This window comes from Hoplias malabaricus, chromosome 3 (genome assembly GCF_029633855.1).
Source record: "Hoplias malabaricus isolate fHopMal1 chromosome 3, fHopMal1.hap1, whole genome shotgun sequence".
In the NCBI taxonomy this organism is placed as follows: Eukaryota; Metazoa; Chordata; class Actinopteri; order Characiformes; family Erythrinidae; genus Hoplias; species Hoplias malabaricus.
In genome coordinates, this window is record NC_089802.1 from 19,537,640 (window position 1) to 19,554,483 (window position 16,844).

General features: G+C 40.5%; 1 protein-coding gene across 1 annotated transcript in view; it reads left to right on the plus strand.

Moving 5' to 3' along the window:
- dnah9 (dynein, axonemal, heavy chain 9) overlaps positions 1–16,844 on the plus strand; it is a 166,469-nt gene that overhangs the window by 91,584 nt on the left and 58,041 nt on the right. Inside the window, exons 43-49 of the mRNA XM_066665380.1 lie at positions 5,436–5,597; positions 6,230–6,426; positions 8,382–8,544; positions 8,904–9,027; positions 9,365–9,507; positions 11,068–11,229; positions 11,759–11,992. Of these exons, the coding sequence (XP_066521477.1) occupies positions 5,436–5,597; positions 6,230–6,426; positions 8,382–8,544; positions 8,904–9,027; positions 9,365–9,507; positions 11,068–11,229; positions 11,759–11,992 (1,185 nt within the window). The remainder of the gene's footprint in view (positions 1–5,435; positions 5,598–6,229; positions 6,427–8,381; positions 8,545–8,903; positions 9,028–9,364; positions 9,508–11,067; positions 11,230–11,758; positions 11,993–16,844) is intronic.

Below are 16,844 nucleotides of genomic sequence, written 5' to 3' on the forward strand. Positions count from 1 at the left end.
ACAATTAACTCTCTTGCTCTGAAAAAGTCTTTGCAAATTTCCTGTTGTGAATCGTTTCAAATAGGAAACAGAGGGAGCCATTTCCCCCATCCTCCGTGAAGAGAAAGTTTCTCTTCAATATTTCTAAAAAGTTTTGTCATGGGGAAAAAAAGTCCTCTTTCATTCAAACAGTGCCACAAGGTTGAGTACGTATTTGGACTGCTCTGACAGACATAAAGTAATTAATTTATAGCCTGTGAGTGTGGATGCTTAGATAATTAGGCTCCATTGAGGGCTAAATCCATCAGCGAGTGCTGTGAAGGCTCCGCTGTGAGTTGACAGCCTCGTGTTTTCTGTAGGGTCTGCCATAACTGGGAGACAGAATGCTAGGCAGTCTGCTGTGTGTGTGTGTGTGTGTGTGTGTGTGTGTGTGTGTGTGTGTGTGTGTCATCTTAACTGACTTCCTCAGGCGCTTTCCTGGCAAGGCTGTAAGGGAAGGCTGGGATGGGAGCTTGCTGCGTTGCAATGGGCAATCAGTTTGATTTATTTGTTTTTTTCCAAGGAGGGCACCACACAAAACGTGCCTCTCTACCTTTTCAAAAGCACGTTGTTTGACAGGAAGGGCGGTTCCTGGCTTTGTCTCTGGCTTGCACACCGGAATTAAAATTTTTGAAACAGACTACACATTTTTTAAAGTCATTTTTTAGCAATACATCAATTTTAAACCAAATATACTACTCACCAACCAAGACACGCTTGGTGTCCAAAGCTTACAATTGCTCTTCAGCTACAAGCTTGATGTTGCTACCAAGCAGAACTGTCCACATACTGACCAGCTTTTAGAATTAGAGATTTCTGTGTGACACCAACCTTGCATGGCCTTCTTTATTATTGGATGCACTGTGATTTTTCTTTTTTTCTATTTTATTTTTATTTTTATTTTTTTTCTGAGCATGTATGTGAGCATTTTAAAATACAGCTATTTTTGTGGCTACTCTGAATAACAGTGAGAATTGTCACTTATTTATTCATTTTTATACATTTGTACATAGAGGACGTCGGACAGAGTTTTTTTAGAAAATTTGCCTCCTTGGCCTGTACTTTAAAGAAACAGTAGGTCGTATTTTTACCTTAAAACTACAGCTTTAAAAACTGGCCTGGAATAGGGAGAGTAAAACCTCTGTCATGGTTACTCTGTCAAACTGTACTATGTAACTTCTGGAGGAGGGAAGGAAACCACCATCAAAAAAAGCACACTGATTTCAGGACAGTGCTGTAAAAGCCATAGCCATCATTAAATTGTTTGTTTTCTTTTTACATTTTTAAAATCTCATCTAGTTTATGTTGTGAAAAATAGGTAGTCAGCAAATATTTGTCATAGTTTTCAAACTTCAAAATTCACACTGGCCCCTCCAGCTTGATTCCAGGACAGTGCTGTAAAGTTTAATTGCACTCTGCAGCTGTAGGGGGAGCCCAGGAGCAAACATTTCTGGACGTAGTGTTTCTTTAATAGTTGGATATATTTTTAGACAAAATGAATCTTAAAATATAACAATATCTTAATCAGATTAAATCGCACCATACCTATTAAAATTGTATGTAAAGCTTTTGTCACATTACTAGTCATATTTTCCAGCTGTTGCATAGAAATATGTAGAACATCACATTGAGTAAATGTGTATATACAGTGCTGTATACATCCTGAACACAGGGAATTATAAAGCAGTTCACTTCTGTCCAGCATTTGTATCAGTACCATGTCCTCTGTGTTCACTTCTCATCAATTACTCACTCCATTTCACGGTGGATGCAGAGGACAGTTGTCACGTCGTGTCCAACATTGTGACTAATGGGATTGCTGGTGCGGGCAGCTCCAGGTAACCCCATTGATATGCGAGAGTGGTGTCGGAGGCAGGAACGTGGCCACGTTCTCAATGCCCGTCCCTCCCCCGGCAGATGAGGAGGGAGAGTGCAGCCTGGGCTGGGAGTGTTCACACTCATTCCTCACTGTCTGCCAACTGAGACCAACTGAGTCCAATTGAAGTACACTCCAGCCATCTGCGTACCTGGCCACAGAAGATATGCCATAGTGGCACAATGTCAGAAACATGATTGCTTGCTGGTTGTCATAACCTTCCGCCTGTTAATTAAGGAGTGGGTAACAGCTAAAATACAGTATGGCTGTTCTTCCACTCCACATTCAAAAACAAGTCAGTGGGCAAGTCAGGAACCTGTGCGGTTCATGGTTGTAGTTCTGTGTCATTATAGACTTGTTTAAGAGAAGGTGCACGGTTTATAATACATTATTATATATTATATGTTATTAAAGGGCTTTTTATTATTTGAATGTGCAGAAACAGCAAAGATAAGTCTATGAAGCAGGAATAGAGCAATATCCTCATCTCAGTTCATGCTTTTTAATGTTTTGAGTTCTCCCTGTTGTTGAAAAAAAGGACAGATGCCTTTTCTCTTCCAGGAGCAGAGAGAGATGAAACCTAGCATACTGGACTGAAACATTTTTTTACTAATTTACAGACACTGGGGCTTCATATACAAATTTGATTGAGCACATAAACACAGAGGTTTTTTGATTATAATCATGAACGTTGCCTTTAACACTGGGTATGGTGATCATATATTCATGTACAGCTGCTCCATTAGTTTCTGTGGATTTTACAAGTTGTATCTGTACCCAGATCACAACAATGCATATTAATAGGACTCTTGGTTAATTGGAAAGGGTGTCTGGCTACTTCTGTAGATATATAGCCTGTGGTCTATGTTTTATGAATAGACAAGCTAGTTGAAAGCTTCTACAGGCTTGAGTACCAGAGCTTTCCAATCAATGCTGTTCCTTTCCTCAGTCCAGTCCTTACAGTGCATGCTGTTCAGCTACAAACAACAGCTTGTGGTGAATGTAAGCATCATTTAATAAGAAACAATTAGAAAGTAATGGGGCCTGGTTTGGAACAGTATATGTTGTTCAAAATCCAGATGTCAAAATACCCAAATGAACGTGCTTCACAAATAAAGGTTTGGGAAGGTGAGGCCAAGTTAACGCTTAGCCCACACAGGCCAGAGTGAGTGTTTAATTTCTCTCCTGAAGGGTAATCAATGCTGCTTTGAAGGAGCAGGGCAAGACCATGATGGCGAAGGTATAATCATCCATTCACATTCAACATTTCTGTAGGCCTTACCGAAGACATCTGGGCTTTCTGCTTCTTTATATTCATTGATCTCCTTGCCTGGGAGAATGGGCAGAACCCAATTGTCCTCAGCAGACTGGAGATATTATACACCCTTGACCTAATACAGTATATGCATAAGAGGTCCAGAACGCTCTTTTCTTGCATGAACCAGTCGTGATGTACATAAATGGTTTGTTCTCCTGTCTTCAAGCTGTCAGTTACACAGTCCTGAGCCTCATGATCCTTGTGCACTCGTACTTTGGCCCAAATTCAGAATGGCTGCTCTCCAGGATGGTGCATAACTGAGCTCTTTATTCTGTGCTGTTTTACAGCTTCCATCAAACTGCCAGTCACACCTGGAAGCTGGCTCCCTACTTAGTTATATTTGGTTCTTGATATAGAAGCAAGGAAAAGTGATTGGCTGACCCATGTTTTAAATAAGGATGTAGAGTGTCATGAGCATTTAATTCTCCAGACAATAATATCAACAGATAGAAATTAACCAGCAAAAATACTTCATTTTTAATCCGTGTTTTTGTGGTAATGAAGATAATTTAAAATATATATCCACTTACTTAGCCTGCAATAGTGTAGCACCTTCCATTGAGTCTCACCCAGTCACCAACTGGGTCGTGCATGGATAAAAGGAGTGTTTCACAGATAAAATAAATTTTCATGTATGTATCTCTTACTCTTAACAGCATCATAAAACAGGCTGTTTAATTTTAACGGTTAAATAGTGGTCATTGGATGCTGCCCACAGGATGCTGTTGGTTGGATGCTGTTTGGTTGGTGGACTATTTGCAGTGCAGCAGTGACACGGAGGGGCTTAAAAACCCAAGCAGCAAAGCTGTTTCGGATCCACCCATACCAAAGCCACGCAAACTAACACAATACCACCACTAATCTTCAGCCAAAAAAAAACTTCTCTGTTGTGGTCCTGTGAGGGTCCTTATTAATGAAATTTCAGGGTAAATAGGGGATATTAAGGACTACAGAGAAACTGACTGAACTTTGTAATTGTAGGACTATGAAGTGAACCTATATAGGCAGTGGAGCTGAGAAAATAGACAAAGATTTGAGATACAAGGGGGTCATTTTAATATTAGATGTAGAAATAAGTTTTAAAGCATGTTTGTGTAAGATATAAGTGTAATTTAGAGTTCAAATATTCTCCTGCTCTTTCATCATTTTATGATAACTGGATTGGTGTGGTGTATATATGGCAATAGTATTGAATATTAAAAATTGTCAAGAAAAAAAAAATTAAGTATTAAAGCAAGTAATTGTGGGCACTCACAGTTCTCTCTAGTTGTTTACATTCCAAAGCTAAGCAACTTTCAAGGTGAAACTGTTTGAGGGGAAAAAAATGACTGTTGCTTGTACGTGGATGAAGTTATTTGAAGTGTAAATTTTTAATTTCCTGTTTGAATTACCACGGAATCTTATTTGTAACTCTTTAGTTTTGTAGCACTTTCGGTAATGCTGTTAGCCGTCTCCTTAGTTTGGAGAAATTTCCACATTAAGTGAGCAAAAATAAGTCTATATTAGGCACCTATGGAGCATTCATGAGCAATATCCTCATTTTGGTTTATGCTTCTCAATGTTTGGAGTTCTCTCCGTTGTCTAAAAATACTCCAGATTCCTCTGCCACAAGCCGAGAGAAAGCCTAGTATATCGGACCAAGCCAGTTTGACTTTTCACTCATTTACAGACACTGGGGCTTCGTTAACACATCAGACTGGTTTCCAGCACGTAAACAGACTGGAGAGCTTACAAATGGCGAGGAAACATCCTTTGAATTGAAAAGAGTTTTTTTTTTTTTTATTATTATTATTACAATCGTGAACTATGCCTTTAATCCTCTACATTTACAATTGCTATCATCAAAATTTTGGATACAGTATTTTCCCACAGAAGAGCTCAAATAAATGCACATGCCGATACAAGTAATTTCTTTTTGTCTGCCATTTTCAGACTACTAAAAGTTTAAGGATTTTTAAAAAGTATTATTGTTATTATTTTTAATAATAACATTTTATTTATTTGCTTATTTATTTTTGGTTAAATAAAATTCCCATTGTCATTTTTAATACTATGTAACAGTTAGCAAAATTAAAATTACATATTTTACCATTAAATAGGCTTTACAGCTTATTTGTACACCTAGTATTGTCTCTGGTTGGTGTATAAAAAAACACATTGTGTCATGTTAACATTAAGCACAGCCTCTCTTTACTCATTGTGTGTCTGTTTTGTGTGTTCCAGGGCATCCTGTTCTGTAAAAGCGAGTGCATCAAGACTCCTCAGGACTCGGTGAAGGTTTACCTCCATGAGGCCAACCGCGTTTACCGAGACAAGATGGTGGAAGACAAGGATTTTGTTACCTTTGACCAACTGCAGTCGGAAATGGTGGGCAAGTTTTACGAGGTGAGAGGTTTCAGCCGCAAGTTTGACAAAGTGGAAGGAATCATTAGAGCCAGTGTGTGTCCGGCGGAGTGAGGCCCTGCTCAGCTCTGGCCAGCACTGCCTCCCGGAGACAATGTTAATCAGAGCAAAGCCCTGTCAGACTGAGCTGCCATCAGTCCAGCAATTTAGGGAAGGGAAGAAGAATGATGGAATAGAAAAGAGAAACATTTTAATGGTTTTCTTTTCCACTGCCCCTTGACTCCCTCAGTTTATCACAGAGCAGTCATGCTAGAAAGACAGAACCGACACCACTTTCATGCCTTTTCTCCTGTAAGGCAGCGTCCTATCATCTTTATCATACACACACACACGCACATCCCTCCTCACCGCCTGGTCAAATCTGACCAGTCCTGCTGTGCTCAAGTCTCTAACAAGTCGGTCAAGAAAGAAACTCTGGTGCAGGCTGGTGAGATGTTAAAGAAATAATTATGAGGATTATTTTAATCCTCATATAAGCGAATGCAGTACACTGAGAGAAAAGGATTTTAATGGAACTGCAGTGGGGTTCTCTCCCCGAGGTAGCCGCGCTCTGGTGTTGTTATTCAAGGTTTAATATTTAATAGCATGCTAAGGCGAGTTTGTGTTCCCATCAGGATATGGAGGAGGCCCTGGAGGAAACCAAGGTGATGAATATGTACTGCCACTTTGCCCTGGGCATCGGTGAGCCCAGATATATGCCTGTGCAGTCATGGGAGAGCCTCAACAAAACCTTAATGGAGGCGCTCGACAGCTACAATGAAGTCAACGCTGCCCTCAACCTTGTCCTCTTTGAGGATGCCATGTCTCATATGTAAGAATATTTTCCTAGATCCATCCACAACGAATAAAACAAAGGTATTATACTAGTGAACAAGGTCTTCTCAGGGTATAAACACTAGAGTGGGATGGTCCACTCTAGGGTGCATCCTCAGTATCTTAACATGCATACTAGCATATGTGTACCATATTCCATTCCATTTATGCTGTGAAGTTGTTCATTGCATTTTTTATATCTATGTAAGTTAAAATAGAAATAATATACGCTCACTGGATAAAAAATGAGTCATTTGTGTCTGAGACATACCTCTTAGGTAGCATGTCATACCTCCGCGAGTGCAAATTAAAGTTGTTTCAGGAAATTTCCCTGAGGATTTAGATCTGGGGTGGTTCATCAGATTCAGAAAATCCTTGTCCTACCATCATGGTCCCCACTCGCTAACTCGTGCATACACAGTGCCACTAAGGGAACAGAGTATACACAAGTTAACCAGAGCTGTGTGGAGGTGTTGTAATTTGAGGTATAAATCTGACAATATGAACTGCAGCTTCGCCACGTTTCTTTGTAAGTAGGTTTGTTGTAGTGTTTTAGGCTTCATTCAGGACTGTGGATGTGAAGAGCTGGAGGAGCAAAGCTGTTTTATTTTTAAACCGCTGAATAGCCTGAATAGTGGTGGCACTAAAAAAAAACCCATAGTATCCAAATCTCACAATTAAAAACTGAATATCTACCCAAAAAACAAATTAGGGACCTACACTAGCTTGAAGCACACCTTCTGATGAACATGCCGCCTAAAATCATTTACATACAGGCAGAAAAAAGATTCACCTAACCTGATAACACGTCTCCTATCATGTAATCAGGTGATTTTTTGAGCAGAAGTAAGCAAAGGCCTCTTTGGTGCCTCTTTGCTCCATATGTTCATGGTTTGCAGTTCCCTGTAGAGTGTTCTTTCAGAAATTGGTTGTGAAGGACCTGCTTTGACTTCTAGTAGCAATTCTTGCTTGAAAGTGAAGTGGTTTTCATTCAAAGCCATAAAAAACGCCAGCATTCCCTGTTTGTCAGTTTCGTCTCTCGACCACAATTCAGGCAAGAATTTCCTGTAGACTGAGATTTTTACCAGTATGAACATTTGCTTCAATACACCTGCAAATTCATACTTTGGTCTTTCCAAATGCAATCACTCTTGTCAAATGCAAATTGACTGCTTGTCAATAATTAGCAAGTGTGTGTATTGTTTTTTTTTATCATTCTTTTGCAACCCTATATATATATATATATATATATATATATATATATATATATATATATATATATATATATAATGAAGTAGATTCAGATGATGGATTACTAGTTCTGGATCACAAATGTTGGGAGGATTTATACACCTACAATGATTGTGTGGCTGCTTTAAATCAAATCAAATCAAATCAAATTTATTTATATAGCGCTTTTCACAACTGATGTTGTCACAAAGCAGCTTCACAGAATTCCAGTAAGACAAGATTTGACATGAAATGTAAAGACAAATGTAAAACCCTCAAGTGAGCAAGCCAGGGGCGACAGTGGCAAGGAAAAACTCCCCCAGCTGAGGAAGAAACCTTGGGAGGAACCAAGGCTCACAAGGGGTGACCCATCCTCCTCTGGTCAATCTACTGGTGATGATAGTTAGTAGTCCATGAGAACTTCAGTGTAGGGAATGTCCCACTCATTTCTCTGTGCCTTGTATAAACAGTGTGTGCACAGATGAATGCCTGTGTCGGCAACAGGTGCGTCTTAAAGTATGGGAGAACACTCTTTCAGAAGTATAATATAGAATGTAGTATCATTTTGACTTTAATGTTATGTGCAGACCTATTCAAATTGCAAAAATGTCAAAGCACCAATGAGCTTGAAAGAGCAGAATGTGGCTGTTTGTGATGATGTTCCCAGAGATGACGATGTCACGCTCTCCTTCTTTCATCTTTCACCTTTCTCCTCCGTTTCAGCTGTCGCATCAACCGCATCCTGGAGTCTCCCAGGGGGAACGCCTTGCTCGTTGGGGTGGGCGGCAGCGGTAAGCAGAGCCTGACCAGATTGGCGGCCTTCATTAGCTCCCTCGAGGTCTTCCAGATCACATTGAAGAAAGGATACAACATCACCGATCTCAAGGTCTGGACTCTAACGCCCCAAACCTGTACCAAAGCACTTTCTAAATAAATAAACAAATTATGCTCTAAATGACACGGTGATGAGATGCTGTAGCAGTTTGTTACAGTGTTTCTCTCAGGACTATAAATCCTTTATAATGATGTGCTGGCCGTGCCCTGCAAAAGCCAGAGCCCGTAGCTTTACTTTGAATAATTAACGAGTGCACAGGGGGCCACTTGGGCACCGGGTGATATTGCATGGCGCTGTAGCTCATCAACTTTATGTCCACAGTATATTTCATCCCAGATGTTCCTGCGGGACACTTGTGGGCAGAGAGGGGAGGGAATGGTGAGGCTGATGGGATGGCGTTTGTTTTTCAGAGCGATTTGGGTGCCCTGTGCATCAAAGCTGGGGTGAAGAATGTTGGCACGGTCTTCCTAATGACAGATGCCCAGGTTGCAGATGAGAAGTTTCTCGTGTTAGTCAACGACCTTTTGGCATCTGGTAAGCGCCGCTGTGTACCCAAGCCCACTGGCATTCAAACCAGCTTTCTTCCCCTGCCAATATCGAGACGTAGGATAAAGCTTTATTCTGCTACTGATGAATGGAAAACAGCATAACTGCAAATTTACTTTTTTGTAGTTAGCTTAGTAAAAACACTAAGTAAAAAACACTAAAGTACAATGAGGTGTTCACTTAATGTTGTCATTATGTCCAGAATCCACAGCCCAGTCATGCCATAATGTCCACACAGCTGTGAATTCGACACAACACCTAATTCTCTTGGCTGTCAGCATCATGTCTAAGGCCTCATATCAGTCTATCTCTTTTATACATACAGGTGAGATCCCAGACCTATTCCCTGATGATGAAGTGGAGAATATTATCAACGGTGTGAGAAATGAAGTGCGTGGCCAGGGTCTTCTGGACAGCAGGGAGAACTGCTGGAAGTTCTTCATTGAACGCGTTCGCCGCCAACTTAAGGTGCGTATGGCTAAGCAATTTATGGAACCCTATGCTGCTGTCAATACCAGATGGCGGATTCAGGTAATGCTGCAAGTATCAAGTAGGTCTTGATAGTCAAGTTGTTGAGTCTATACAGGCAAGTCTCTAGTCCAGTTCTGTGTCTAAATAAGTCTAAATGCATTCTTCAGGAAACATAGTGATTTCAGCACTGAACACCAAATATGTTGTGAAAGGTTATGTAGCCTGTATAATAGAAGTCCATGCCCTTCACTTTCCAGTTAATTCCGTTAGCAATTATTAAAGCCTCCTGACTGAAGTTCTCCTAACTACTGCAAGATTGTGTCACTTGTGGCAGCAAAGTTTTACACTGCAGATTCATAGACTAAAACATAACGTCTGTTTGCCACTGTGTCATTATAAAAATGTCAAATCATGTGAGTTATCAGTGGCCTAGCAGTCTAAGCATTGGCCCTATTACCAGGAAGATTCCAGGGTCAATTCTAGGAGATTCCTCTGCTGTCCTAGCCTGTGTCCCCTAGACGGCACAGTTGAGGAGCTTTTGCACTACATGGTACCTACACTACTCTACTCACATTTGGTACCTGGTACCTGGAAAAACTAAAACATGATGTGTAAGCCTTGCAGAGTGCTGATTGGCCAAAGACAATTGTCAGTCATGACGAAATGCAGACCTCTAGCACAAACTATCAATTTGTAAAATCTCCAAGCTACAGTAGAGATCACATATGTTCACCATAGTCTTTTGGAGAGGTTCAAAAGCTCCTTGAATTTGTGGCCGACTAAAGAATTGAGTGAGAGATGGATGGTGCAACAAGGACTGAAAAAAAGTCTACTTATCTGTCAGAACTCGGGCACAGAGCTGTGTGTAAACAACCATGAATAAACAACACACAACATTACTGCCACCATTGCTGTGGTTTCCAAAACGTGTTGTAGTTGTTAGAGACAAAGAGTGATGCTTTATGGCATCACTGGCTGGACTTCTGGGGCAGCCTTGGTAATGGAAAACAAACCAGGTACCGGGTACCAAACTGCAAGTAGAGTCGAGTAGAGTTGGTACAATGCAGTGGAAGAGCGCCATTAGTGTCTCTTTCTGGGGTGAAGGACGAACACCTCTCCCTATCACTGCTCACTGTACTAGCCAATATGGGTGTCTTTCAGCTGATGTGACATATCTGGGAACTTTGCTTTATATGATAATACGATAAACATTTCAGTTGTGTTGCATAAGTGGCAGTGTATATGTCTTGGTGGAAGCACAAATTCAACCTCAACCCACCTGAAGCAGGTGGCGCTGTGTGCGATCTGTGGCAATTTAGTGCAAGATTGGAATAGGAGGGGACAACGTAAAAATTGGAATAAACAAATTTAAAATAAAGTTATGTAGTAATGAGCAGAACTGAAGTATAATAGGGATTAATGTAATCAATTATACTGCATTCAAAACCCAATGTATTTGGCCAATAACTCTCTTTCTTATTAGGTTTAATGCAATAGAAAGGCCCAGCTTTGATTTCGACTTTTAATTTCAATCATCTGATCTGCCCTGTTTTGCAGGTAGCCCTGTGTTTTTCGCCTGTGGGCAGCAAGCTGAGAGTCAGAGGCAGAAAGTTCCCAGCTGTGGTCAACTGCACTGTCATTGATTGGTTCCACGAGTGGCCGCAGGAGGCCCTGGAGTCGGTCAGCCTGCGGTTTTTACAGGACGTGGAGCACATTGAGGTGAGAAAAGCTGATGCAGTGGGTCACACCACAGAGATGGGCAGTGCATAGCGGTCAGGGATCAACTGCCCAGTTAACAGAGCTCCTTGACACAGAAAAGTGTTTTGATATAGACATAACAGTCAGTGCAGCGTGTGATGATTGAAGGCTGAGCTCAACAGTGTAGCACTGAAGGGTTTTATTCAGCACAGTGCAATCACACCACAGCCTACAGCTCCAATGATCTCCAAGTGAGAGACTCTCCAATTCAGCTGCTAATATAATTCAGTGCTGAGTGCAATTTTTTGCAAGTCAGGGCGCCTGGAGTCATGACGAAAATAATTAGGCTGCACAGGGTGGTGTGAAGTCATTCTCTGTATTATGTTTGGAAGGAAATGAAATGATGATCAGAACCCAATGCACAGATACCCCTGGCAAGGTGCTGTTCTTTTAAACTGTGAAAATTATATTTTTTTTTTCTCATATTATATATATATTTATATTTATATAATATTTTTTTCCCCTTCTCTATCTCTCCGCATGTGTCTAGCCACAAGTAAAGGACTCTGTGAGCAAGTTTATGGCTCATGTCCACATCAGTGTAAACAAGACCTCCAAGGACTACCTGGCCAATGAGAGACGCTACAACTACACTACACCAAAATCCTTCCTGGAGCAGATCAAGCTGTACAGGAACCTGCTGGCCCTCAAGAGGAAAGATCTCACCACTAAGATGGAGCGACTGGAAAATGGCCTGCAGAAGCTCAACAGCACATCTGGTCAGGTGCGTAATTTGTCAGACCTGTTTAAAATAAGAGCTGTGTCATTGGCTTCTAACCAGTTAACCACTTACAGGAATAGCAGCATCTGTCACAGATGCTCTTGATCCTAACAGGAGACCCTGGGATTTGAGATTGAAACTAGTCCGGAGTCTCCTGGGTGGAAGTGTGAGTTGTGTCTGGAGGCTGTTGGATGGAGTTTAGTAGGATCCGAGCTGTGAGATTGTGCTGAATCTCTAGCCTCAGGTCTGTTTGAGGAATGTCTGAGTCTGGCCGCAGTCTGATTGGAGTCTCGAGTGTCTGTGGTATGAGTCAGATTTGACTCTCAAGACCTGTGGTGTATGCCCACATTGAATCTTGAGTCTTTAGAGAATGTTAAATTGCACTTGTTGTTAGCTGTAGGCATTGTAAAAAAATTAAACCGCTACTGAAACCCTGTCTTAGTTTTTCATTAAAGGACAACCTTCACTCTGAAGGAGAGAACTGAAGTGCTGTAAGAAGTGAATGTGGTGTTTAAAAGAAAGGGGCAAAACAGCTTGAAGCTCTTGTTTTGTATTTTTATGTACCATTACCAAATGAGAATATATGGTGTTTTCACATGGCCATAGAAAAACTGACACACAAAACCACAAGTCTGGGAACTACAGGTTCCATAAATTACCACACTGGTTGGTGGTTGTAATTTAAGCAGTTTGTGTTTATCATTCTCTGGCTAAAATTTAAAAATCACAAATCTAGAGTCCAAGACTAGTGGTGAGTCTGATTCTAGTCAGGCAACGTGTTTCAGTGTGCAACAGCTTCACCCATCCGTATTATATGTCCAACAGTTTGTGATTTCCACTCCTTTTTATACTGCACCCATTACTGGCACAGTTGGCACATGCCTTACACACAGCTTATGCAGTGAGTTTCACTCAAAAGAGGCCCAGAATATTCTGTAATAACTCTCGCTAGGATGAAGCAATCTGAGCCATTGCTTCTCAGTATGTGGAGTTTCTATCAAGCAAGGATTTGCCTGCATTGGAGCGATGGGGTGGGCACTGTGCAGCATCGCATGTAATGCAATCAATTCCACGTACGTCAAGGTATGTATTGTATTTTTTGGTTCAGAATGCTTCATCCAAACATGAGTTAGAATATAGGATATTCAGGGCCTATTTCGAGTGAACCTCCATGTTTCATCTCCATGCAAAGGTACAGCCAGCAGAATAGTACACTCTACAGAAGCCATACATGAGCTCATCATTAGGGCTATTGCGGTGAAAAAATTTCCCGTGCTCTGGTATAACGCAGTTTTAACACTGCGATATTTGGTATTACCACTCCAAATTATTTAATTTATCCTGACTCTAGTGCTACACTCCAAACTGACACTTGGAACCTGTGTTCCTTTTTAGGCTGCTCCATGTCTTGGTGCTGGTGGAGGCAGTTGGGCTTCGATAACTGACTGATAGGCAGCTAGATGAGATCTCAAATTCACATTTCCCACGTTTGGTTTTGTGACTAGGTTTACTGCCATTGTGTCCATTTTGCAGAATGAAGACCGACACTCAGGCATTCAGCCACGGCAGTTCAGATGCCAACAATTTTTTTTTTTACAGTTTTTTTAAAACATACATATTTAACATTCGTTGCACACACACTAATGTGTAAAACAAGCAAAAAATGGAAAACATGTATACATTGCTGTTGGCTGGTAAATAGCGTGGTTCTACCGTATTAGTTTTATTGTGTAGGTAGATTTTCTTGAAATGTAAAGTGCATTACAAATAAAATGTATTATTATTATTATTATTATTATAATTTTCTGACAGCTGTACTCACCATTCGTCACCATGCCCAATGCCAAGTTATGGCATATTTCTCACTGTATGTTACCTTGTCTACTCAGCCCTACTCACTTAGTACATGGTTGGTTTCCAATATAAAACCTAGCTCCTGTTACAAAACCTCGTCTTTAGTGGTAACAACGAGTTTTGCTGACGACAACAACAGCGGTAAAGTTATTGTGTATTTGCTGTGTGTTGTTGTCATTATTGGTGTTACATTTTTAGTACTGAACACAGCTCCGTAGCCCATTTCAGACAGATCAGTCTTCCGTCAGCCACCAAATGTACTTTTAAAACTTGCTGTGGGGTTTGTGATCCAGAACTAATACTTGCATGGCTGATAGCAATCAAGTTCTCTCGGCAATGTTTCAAAATTTAATTTAGAGACAAATGTGGGGCACGCCATTTCATTCCCCCCTAAAATTTCTACTTTCAAACCTGGAAGGGCAGGTGCCTACACATATTAATATATGTATCTGCCAGTATGTCTATCGATCTGTCTATCTGTTGACCTGTGTAGTTCAGGGTTATTCAAGCCTTTTTAGGCTATTTTAGACGTTGACCTTGCTGTATCTAAAGCAAACCAGCAACTTCCTACTTATCTGTGCACTTCTGCAGCACTCAGCACTGTCCACATGAGTGCGTGCTCGTGAAATCGTTATAAGTAATCTTAGATCTTACAGGAAAAATGCAGTGGTCATCAAGCAGCCACTTAAGAGAATGGTGCAGTACTTTATTACCTTGTGAATACTCCCATTAAAGGTAAGAGGACTGATTTGTAGCTTTTCCAAAAATATATCCTCGTTTATATTCTCATAGTTTATTACAGAGATCTCAGTAGCATGGTATTTTAGCCTGCTAGCCTCGCTCAAGCTACTCCACAGCAAAGCCTCTTTAATAAAAGGAGGCATCATGAAATTGGCATCTTCCAGGCACAGGCCATTTTATTTCAGTTTAGTGGCCCCATAGACTCCTGTGTGAAGAGACAAACTATAACAGGCTTTAATTGGCTATCTTTGGAGTCGCCCCATTACTGCTCCGCTTTCTTTGCAGCCATTAACTATCCCTGTTGATTTCAGGGAACAAGGAGTGGGTCAGATCATGCCATTTCTGTGGTGTGCTTCACACTTGATGTGAATTTTAACAGGGGTTGTGTAGGTCAGTGGAATAAATTATTAGCTGGGTAGAATCAACATGTGGTTTTCTCTAAGCATGAACATTATGAGGTTAATATAGTCTGACGATCCTGCTAGAAGAGCCGCTGTAGCTGTGACTTTGGAACATTGTTAATGCCAATTATTATCCTCCTAAAGCTTGCTTTTCTTTGCTGACGGTTAATTTCAGTGGCTGCTTGTGTGTAATGTTCCTGTGCTGTGGTCTCTTATGAGGTAGGGTTTTTGTGTCAGGGGTAGAGGCGGGTGGGTGTGAATCCCAGAGGTGTAGACCTGCTGAAACACTCTTTTCATTCCCGACTAATGGCTTCAGGGCGGCATCCTGGGCCCTGCCACATTTTCAATGGATAAGCAATTGGAGAGCTCATTTACTCACATAGATCGCACTTCTAGAAGAGTGGGGGAAAAAAGAAGAAGAATAAAGAAAAAGAGAATAGAAGAAGCCCTGATTTGAAACTCCTGAAAACTTCTTGGATATTCTATTGTGCTGAGAGAGAGATCGACACCCACCACAGCAGCCTGTTTGCATCAGCTCAGGGGGGCGATATGGAGGAGGAGGAGGAGAAGGACGGAGACTGGGTAAAGGACTGCTAATGCTGGCTAGCTATGAGAATAAGAAGTAGGTGTTAATGAGGCTGAAAGTTTATTGGTGGAGCTCCAATCTGCTTTATTGAAGTGGGACCGCTGCAACATGTAATTAGTGGATATTGATGCAAACTAGACGGTCCCTGCTTGCAAACATGCAGGAAATCACTGCTGGATATTTGCCAGGCCGGGCTTTATTACAGTCATGAATTCTTGTGAATTACTGGTCATGGTTAGTGGTTTGTGTCAAGATCGTATGACCACATGACCACATGATCACATGACCCCCAAAAACCATGTGCTGTCCTCTGAACTGAAGTAGAATCAGACATACTACCTTTTCCTCACATATGTCTTTGTAATGAGACTCAATATAAGATTTAAAACCAGTATAATTTCACTCAGTGTGTTACACATTAGAAGCAATAACCAACAAGAGGTGATTTCCCCGTGGGTTCTGTAAGGCACAACATGAAGCACAGTTAAACCCTCTTAACTGTGGTCAAGTCACTTTAACTCATGGCCCTGAATGCTCTATAGTTTTGATAAAATAGCAGCAAAATACAATATAATAAAATCAGTGGTGTACAATGCCTATTACCTTTGCCCCATACCTTTGGTCAAAAATGAGATAAATGATGCACATAATGTTCTAGCCATTTAGATTTAAGAGAATCATATGAAACCTAAATTAAAAGCCATTCCATCTTATTTATTTGAAGTGTGTAACATATATTAATATGCAGTTAACATATAACATAATATATAAAGAAGAACATGTTGTTTTCTATTATATAGGCCCTTTAACATGTGCCAGAGAAAGACTACAGTTCTCTTCCTACAGATATACTCTTTTGAAAAAAAAGCAAAAAAAACAAAAAACCCAGAAAATATACTTAAATTCTGCTGATGTATTTAAGTTCTGCTGTTTTAGAAACACATTTCTACTAAATCACTGCTAATATGTAAATTAAATGATATTAATGTACACTTAATATATCGTCGCTGTCCAATCAGAAACCTTTATCTCCAAAATAGAAACTTTAAAGGAGAAGGAAAAAACTTCTTTAATTTCAGTTGAAGTCAATGTAAAATAATTTTATTCCAAGTCATTTTGGACAATTTCTATTGGTCCATTCATCATGAAATGTTTACACAATGTGAAGGACAGCTGCTGTGTACAAATGGTGTCGTAATCTAAATATTGACTTTGGAAACAGACAACATACTGAGTATATTAGTCATGTAGGTTGTTTTTGCCACTCTTATAC